General features: G+C 42.6%; 1 protein-coding gene across 1 annotated transcript in view; it reads left to right on the top strand.

The window, feature by feature from the left end:
• Positions 1-8,984, top strand: part of LOC112070774 (neuronal cell adhesion molecule-like) — a 169,829-nt gene that overhangs the window by 119,880 nt on the left and 40,965 nt on the right. The window contains 8 exon segments of the mRNA XM_070439121.1: positions 1,451-1,637; positions 2,333-2,350; positions 2,834-2,939; positions 3,148-3,345; positions 6,859-6,922; positions 6,924-6,981; positions 7,363-7,533; positions 7,963-8,019. Of these exon segments, the coding sequence (XP_070295222.1) occupies positions 1,547-1,637; positions 2,333-2,350; positions 2,834-2,939; positions 3,148-3,345; positions 6,859-6,922; positions 6,924-6,981; positions 7,363-7,533; positions 7,963-8,019 (763 nt within the window). The 5' untranslated portion in view covers positions 1,451-1,546.

An 8,984-nucleotide genomic window follows, 5' to 3' on the forward strand; every position in this document is an offset into this window, starting at 1 on the left:
ACACCACAGAGAGATTATCGAGAGTTCTACCAACAAACCATATCCTATAACCATAACACTATCTCTGCTCTCTCATTACTGATGGTGCTGATGTCTGTCAACTACTTCTCTACTTCCTTGGCTGTCAGGGTCTTCTCTCTGTGACCTAATTTCAGTCAGTCAGCCAGACAGAGAGACAGATGAGAGGATGGGAGAGGAGGGGAGGAGAGAGGGGAGGGGAGGAGAGGAGAGAGGGGAGGGAGGAGAGGGGAGGAGCAAGGGGAGGGGAGGAGAGGAGGGGAGGTGAGGAGAGGAGAGAGGGAGGAGCAAGGGAGGGAGGGAGAGAGGGAGGGGAGGAGAGGAGAGAGGGGGGGAGCAAGGGGAGGGGAGGAGAGGAGAGAGGGGAGGGAGGAGAGGGCGGAGGGGAGGAGAGGAGAGAGAGGAGCAAGGGGAGGGGAGGAGGGAGAGAAGGGGGAGGGGAGGGGGAGGGGAGGTATCCACTGGCAGCATGTCATCTGAGGGTTGATGAGTGATGTTGATCGATATGAAGTAGCTTATGGTACTGAACGTCATGGCAGTGAATCAGTAAATGAAGCCGAGTGGAGCCACGTCGTCCCATTGGAGCACACATAGTACACACATACACACATCATGCGCAGGGCAACACACACACACACACACACACACAACGCACAACACCACACACACAACCAGCACACACACACAACACACACACTACACACGCACACTACCCATCACACGACCACCTAACAGAGCACACACCACAGCACACCATCACATATCAGAGGACGATCTAAAACAACTTGTTCACATACTCCAGTAAGTCATTCATGCTGTTCATAGCAACCACTTGGATCCACAGTTCACACAGCGACAGCGCACCTGTAGATCTGTCTTCTTGAGTGATATGACTTCACCTGGCTAATTGATTTAACTGACATTATTGAAAGACAGTCCATCAGTCACCTGTATTTGATTTACTGTACATCTGGTAAGTGGCGAATTAGTCTCAGTCACCTGCTATTGATTCTGTACATCTGTACGTGGACAGTCTCAGTCACCTGTATTATTGATCTAAAGTACATCTGAAACAGTCTACCTAGTCTTCTCTCGGCCTTGATTTTGACATTGACTGGAGAGGATGTGCCTTGCTTTTCATCTGATAATGTAAGGTCCTATATTGTTGCTCCCACCTCCTATTTTTCCTCCCTGCTCCATTTTTCTCTCTCTCTTTCTTCTCCGCTCTCCTCTTTCCCTTCATCTTTCTCTCTCTTCTTCTCTCTCTCTCTCTCGTTATCGCTGTTCTCTCTCTCTCTCTCTCTCTCTTCCTCTCTCTCTTCCTCTCTTCACTCCTCTTTTCTTCTTCTCTCTCTCTCTCTGCTTCTCTCTCTATCTCTCTCTCTTCTCTTCTCTCTTCTCTCTCTCTCTCTCTCTCTCTCTCTCTCTTTAGTTGTAAATGTGCACGAGTCTGAGCCGTTCTGATTGAGGAGAGAGGCGGGTCTTATCTGCGTCTGGGGGGGAGGACCTTCGTGTCAGATAACCAATCATGGAGAGGACGAGGACGAGGGCGGGTGCAGCTGTGTTCCTGATGCTGATCTTGGGTCACCTAGGCAACGCTCTGGAGGTCCCACTAGACCGTAAGAAGAACTATGAACACATCACATTCATTATATTGCTGTGGAGTCTGGAAGAGGTTGTAATAACCTCTAAAGAGGCAGTCCTATTTTAGTTTGTCGCTCCCACTAGACTGAAAGAACTAAACACATCACTTTCAAGCAAAGTCAAAGTTTATTTATCCTCCATCTCTCTTTCTCTCCCCCTCCCTCCCTGTATATCCCTCTGCCTCTGCTTCTCTCTCTCCCTCTTCCTTTCCATCCATCTTTCTCTCTTTATCTGTCTCTCTCTCTCTTTCTTTCATTCTATCTCTTTCTCTATCTCTTTCTGTATCTCTTTCTCTCTCTGCTTCTCTCCTTCTCCCTCCCCCTTCTCAAAGTCAAAGTTACATTTGTATGGAGTCTGTAAGAGGAGTCTGTAAGAGGTTGTAAGTTCTGTTTTATAAGTGAGTAAGAACAGAAGGATTTTCTGTCATTTTAAGTTCTTGCAGAACCTTACACACACACCAACGTCATAATGTGGAAATATCACTATGTTGTGTGAGTAATGTTTTGAATCAATGACCATCTGGAAGCTGCAGTCTAATGCCTGGCAACTAACCAACCTTCTATCAACCAAGTTCTGATGGGGAGTAACTAAACCGGTTCAATCTTTTCCACCACTAATGTCTGGTTTTCTTTATTATGTCACTAATTTATGCTGATTCTTGGGGAAAAAGCTAAAGTTCTGGAAGAATGTAAGTTACATTCCACCACCATGCCTGTGTGAATTCAGTGTGCCCACAGAGACTATTTGACTTGTGCATTTGGGTTTTTATTTGTATTTATTTTTTGTTTTGCGCTTATCCGTGTGGATTTGAGTGGATTTTAAGTATTGGTTGGACTTGCATACCATGCTCTTCTTGCTTGTTTGTTTCTTTGTTTATTTGTTTTTTCGAAACATAGCAGGAAACAACATCACAAAAATCAGGATTTCCCATAGTATGTCCATCTTATGTTCCTTGGGACAGAAATAAGTTTAAAGAAAGAAGCGAATGAAGCAGAATATGTACTTTATTGTACTGCATGCTTCTACGTTCCAGATTAGATTGAATGTCGCGAGCAGTCGCAACCCTGCATGTAATTTTGTGGCTCGCTGTGTGATTGATTAATAGAAAACAGCTTAGTTATGCAGAAAGGCCAGTGGTTGATTTGACTGTGTCCTTCTCTGCTTGCCGTAGTGGCGCAGCCGCCAACCATAACTCAACAGTCCCCCAAGGATTACATCATCGACCCTCGGGAGAACATCGTCATCCACTGTGAGGCCAAAGGGAAGCCACATCCCAGGTACACACACACACACACACACACACACACCTGTCTCTTATACACATCTAGATGTGTATAAGAGACAGCACACACACACACACACACACACACTCTCAGCCAATTGTTATACTGGTCATTTTTGTGCTATATCAAATCTGAAAATGTTCTATGATGACAGTGACAGTTATTTGGATGTTCACTAACATTGACATCATTCCACTCGCAGCTTCTCGTGGACCAGAAACGGGACCCACTTTGACATTGACCAGGATCCCAAGGTGACGATGCGACCCCGCTCTGGTACCCTGGTGGTGGACATCAGTGGGGAGAAGGCCGAGACGTACGAGGGGATCTACCAATGTACAGCCAGAAACAAACACGGGGCCGCAGTGTCCAACAATATCGTCATCAGACAGTCCAGTAAGCATTTCTTGGCCTCATTCATTATCTCGTTTCGTTCTCACGCGATGAGCCATCTCCAGATTCATCCTCATATCGATTCACAATCACGAGCATCTCTCTCGCTTCAGGCATAGATTCAGACAATCGAATTATCTCCCGCTCATCCTCACCCAAATCCTCCTCTCTCTCTCTCTCTCAACCCTCTCTCTCTGCGTCTACGCTCTCTCTCATCCATCGTCACGATTCTCTCGCTTATCTTCTTAATCTCTCTCTCATATTTACCCTCTTAACTTTTCTTTCCTTTCTTTCTCCATCACTTCCGCATATCTAATTCTTTCTTTCCCAATTTATCTTTCCTTCTTAGTCCTTTCTTTCTTTCGATCTTTCTTTCTTTCTTTCTTTTCTCTTCTTCTTCTCTCTCGTCTTCTCTCAAATCATTCAAGAGGCTTTATTGGCATGAGGATACATATGTTTGACATTGCCAAAGCAAGTTGCAGTAGATAATAATACCCCCAAGTGAAATACATAAAAATGAACGTAAACATTACAAAACTCATAGAAGTTCTTAAACAGCATAAGACATTACAAAATGGTCATATTAATGTTATATACAGAGTGGTTGTACCGTAGTGCAAATGGTTTAAAGTATAAAAGGGCAATAATCACATAAATTATGGGTTGTATTTTACAATGGTTTTTGTTCTTCAACTGGTTGCCCTTTCTTGTGGCAAAAGGCACAGAATGTTTTGTGCTTGTGATGGACACATCTGTGGTATATTCAAATCGACAAATGATATGGGAGTTTATTCATCAGAATAGAGGGTTTGTTTACCCTGGGCTCGGAATTTTTCTTATGTATATCTCTGGTAATCTGAAGGAAATAGTGTCTCTGTAGTTTGGTCAGGTCATACTTTGGCGCGGAGGTTAGAGAATGGCAGCCTCAGTTTACACACCTCATTTTGTGGGCAGATGGACAATAAGCCTGTTTCTTCTTGAGAGGCAGGTCTGCCTACGGCGGGCCTTTCTCAATTGCAAGGCTATGCTCACGTGATCTGTACATAGTCCAAATAGCTATTTTCCTTAAGTTTGGGGTCAGTCACAAGGAAGATAGAGTATATCTGGCCAATAGACGTACATCTCCTAGTTTAAGCCAAATAGCATTCTTAGGTTTCCTCTGTCCATCTTTCTCAATGTCTCTCTCTACTGAACCTTTCAGTCGATCTCATAACAAGTCATAATCAACTCATGTCTAAGTCTCAGGTCCATTCCATTCTCCTCCTACAGCATTATTCTATGAATGTGTCTTCCTTTTTGATTTTATCACACATTCAATTTTATTTTTTCTCTCTTCCTTTTTTTTTGTTGTTGTTGTTAAATATCAAGATGTATTTCCATCATTCAACTGCTCTCTTCATCTGGAAGGTACGGTTACATGTGGAAAGACGTCTATGCTAAAATCTTCCTGGAAAACACTTTTATACAATTCTTTGGTGTTTACCTCTAGCTTGATGCAGTTATGTAACTAAACCTCATTCTTTCATGTTAGTAATAGAACCTCATTCATTCCATGCACAGCTAACAACAATCTTCCATGTAGCTAGAACCTCTCATTGCAGCTACAAATCTGCATGCTACGAACACCTCATTCCTTCCATGTATAGACCTATCCTCCATGGTACATTTCAGTAAGCAGATTCCTTGTACAGACCTCACTCTATGTTAGAGACATCCTTCATTATAGACTCTTCCCCATGTACAGATATCCTCAGATGAGCACATAACGACTCGTATTCGCTCACATGTCAGCTACTAATCTACAGAATTGACGATGAATCCAGTCGCGATGTGTGACACATACGACCGCATCCCACTAGGATACAGTATTTCCTACGTTCTGCCGGAGTCCTACATCACACGAAATCGAACTTAGGACACGACCTGTTCACCAGCTTACTGAGGGTTTCCACTGTGCATCCGCCGGCTAGTTCATATATTATGAGTAGAGTTCGCTACGCAACTTCATTCCTTCCATGTAGCTAGAACAATCTTCCAATGTGTAAGACATCATTGCTCATTCCATGCAGCTACAAAATCCTTTCATGTAGCTAGAACATTCATCATGCCAGTAAACATCTCCATAGTACAGATATTGCATATAATTCCTTCCATGTAGCTAGAACAATCCTTTCATGTAGCTATCGACCTCATTCCTCCATGTAGCTAGACCTCATTCCTTCCATGTAGCTAGACACCCATTCCTTCCGTCGATGTAGCTAGAACAATCTTCATGTTACTAGACTATTCCTTGCCATGTAGCTAGACCTCATTCCTTCCATGCCAGCTACAAACAATCCCTTTCATGTATCCTAGACCTTATTCCTTCCATGTAGCTAGACTCATTCCTTCATGTAGCTAGACTTATTCCTTCCATGTAGCTAGACCCTCATTCCTTCCATTCAGCTACAACAATCCTTTCAGTTGCTAGACCTCATTCCTTCCATGTAGCTAGACCTCATTCCTTCCATGCAGCTACAACAATCCTTTATGTAGCTAGACCTTATTCCTTCCATGTAGCTAGACCTCATTCCTTCCATGCAGCTACAACAATCCTTTCATGTAGCTAGACCTCATTCCTTCATGTAGCTAGAACAGATCCTTCCATGTAGCTAGACCTCATTCCTTCCATGCAGCTACAACATCCTTTCATGTAGCTAAGACCTCGTTTCCTTCCATGCAGCTACAACAATCTCTTCCATGTACCTAGACCTCAATTCACTTCCATGCAGCTACAACAATCCTTTCATGTAGCTAGACCTTATTCCTTCCATGTAGCTAGACCTCATTCCTTCCATGCAGCTACAACAATCCTTCCATGTAGCTTGAACTCATTCCTTTCATGTAGCTAGACCTCATTCCTTTCATGTAGCTTGAACTCATTCCTTTCATGTAGCTAGAACTCATTCCTTCCATGTAGCTGAACTCATTCTTCCATGTAGCTAGAACTCATTCCTTCCATGTAGCTAAGAACTCATTCCTTTCTGTAGCTAGAACTCATTACTTTCATGTAGCTAGACTCATTCATTTCAATGTAGCATTCCTTCCATGTAGCTTGAACTCATTCCTTCCATATAGCTAGAACTCATTCCTTCCATATAGCTAGAACTCATTCCTTCCATGTAGCTAGAACTCATTCCTTCCATATAGCTAGAACTCCATTCTACTTCCATTATAAGCTAAACTATTCCTTCCATGTAAGCTAGAACTCATTCCTTCTATAGCTTAGAATCTCATTCCTTTCATGTAGCGTAGACTCATTCCTTCCATGTAGCGAATCCTTTCATGTAGCTTAGACCATTCCTTCCATGTAGCAATCCTTTCATGTAGCTAGACTCATTCCCTTCCATGTAGCAATCCTTTCATGTAGCTAGACCTCATTCCTTTCATGTAGCTAGAATCTCATTCCTTCTTAGTGACGTTAGAGATAAATGTATAAACCACATACTGGTATATCATGTTTCCCTCATGTGTATTTCAGGGTCCCTTTGTGGTCAAAGGAGAGGAACGAGCCAATCAGAGTTCAGGAGGGGGCGAGGCTCTCGTGCTACATTGCGGCCCCCTGCTGGCCTGCCCCCTCCCATTATCTTCTGGATGGACGTCAGTAAGTCTGGTCATTATAGTCCACTGTCTGTTGTTGCTCGTAGTTTACTGTAGGTACATAGATACCTGTAGATACCTGTTTGTTTTACAGACATTTTAGCTGGATCATATGAGAACCTAATGGTAATATGTCCTGTCCAACCTGTTTTCCTGAATGTCATGTCTTGGGTAGTTCTGTCCTTTTGGTAGTTCTGTCTGTTTGGTTTCATTGCTTGCAAATTATGAGTCCAAATATCTCCTAAATAACCGTAGACATTAATGGAAGCCTCAGTAAGTGTGCCTGATGGTGTTGACTTCTCTCCTCATGTTGACTTCTCTCCTCATGTTGACTTTTCTCCTCATGTTGACTTCTCTCCTCATGTTGACTCCTCTCCTCCCCCAGACTTCCAGAGACTGCCTCAGAGCAGCCGTGTGTTCCAGGCGTTGAACGGAGACTTGTACTTCTCCAACGTTCTGACGGAGGACTCGAGGAACGACTACATCTGTTACGCTCGTTTCCCTCACACTCAGACCATCCAGCAGAAACAACCCATCACCCTCTTAGTGCTCAACCGTAAGTGTATGTGTGTGTGTGAATGTGTGTGTGCGCGTGAATGTGTGTGTGTGTGTGTGTGTGTGTGTGTGTGTGTGTGTGTGTGCGCATGCTCAGCATTGAATGTGTGTGTCAGTTTGTATAGGAGTTTCCTGTCAGTGATCCCAACCTCAACGTCAACCGGTAGTAGTCATCATGAAAAGCCTCTCTCAACAACAAAAGGCTTTTTAATACAGTCCAGTTACCACTGACTGATCGTCATGACGATACAGATTCACAGACACGATTTGACCATCTATTCTTTATCTACAGTATATCTATGATCATCATTCAGCATTTTCTTCAGTTCACACAGTTTGATTTCAGTATTCAACCATTCATGTTTATTTGTCCAATCACTTTATTGACTTCAACATGTGGCATGTTTGATTATTTTCTGTTGTGTTACAGTGGATGCATTCAATGAGACTGTTGCTGCTTTATTCAATGAAACAGATTTTTTTAGTGGTGAGTTTTGGCAACCCCTAGTGGCTCTACCCTCCCATAGTTCGTCAACCAATAGAAACCAACCACTAACATCGACCTCTAAACCTTAACCTTACCCTTGTGATTGGCCTCTTCTTTAGTAGTAAACCAATACTAGAAATCAAGCACTAGCATTAACCCCCTAAACCTTAACCTAACCACACTTCCCACCATAACTTGACCAAAGAATACATTTTTTGTGAAAGACATTATCTTTTCTACAGCAACAATTTATTAACATAATTTCAAATGACTAAAATGAACCATTGCATGATGGTTCCTCCTTTGCCTTGCTCATATTTTGTAAATTCAAATTGACATTCCGTAGGTCTGTCTGTATTACATTCAGTAGGTCTGTATTACATGCAGTAGGTCTGTATGTATTACATTCAGTAGGTCTGTATTACATTCAGTAGGTCTGTCGGTATTACACTCATTAGGTCTGAATTACATTCAGTAGGTCTGTCTGTATTACATTCAGTAGGTCTGTCTGTATTACATTCATTAGGTCTGAATTACATTCAGTAGGTCTGTCCGGTCTCGTCGTTATTTCACATTCAGTTAGTTCTGCTCTGATATACATCATTAGGTCTGTATTACATTCACTACGTCTGTCTGTATTACATTCAGTAGGTATGTCTGTATTACATTCATTATGTCTGTATTACATTCAGTAGGCCTGTCTGTATTACATCATTATGTCTGTATTACATTCATAGTCTGTATTACATTCAGTAGGTCTGTCTGTATTACATTCAGTAGGTCTGTCTGTATTACATTCAGTAGGTCTGTATTACATTCAGTAGGTCTGCTGTATTACATTCAGTAGGCTACTTTTCGAGAAAGAGCTTCTCTCTCGACCTCTCATCCTTATATTATGAGTGCAAATAAAGCTGAGTTTTGTCGCCGATTAGGAGCAAACAAGGAGCAGAAGGCCTAACAAACGG

Source organism: Salvelinus sp. IW2-2015, unplaced genomic scaffold (assembly GCF_002910315.2).
Source record: "Salvelinus sp. IW2-2015 unplaced genomic scaffold, ASM291031v2 Un_scaffold1422, whole genome shotgun sequence".
NCBI lineage: Eukaryota > Metazoa > Chordata > Actinopteri > Salmoniformes > Salmonidae > Salvelinus > Salvelinus sp. IW2-2015.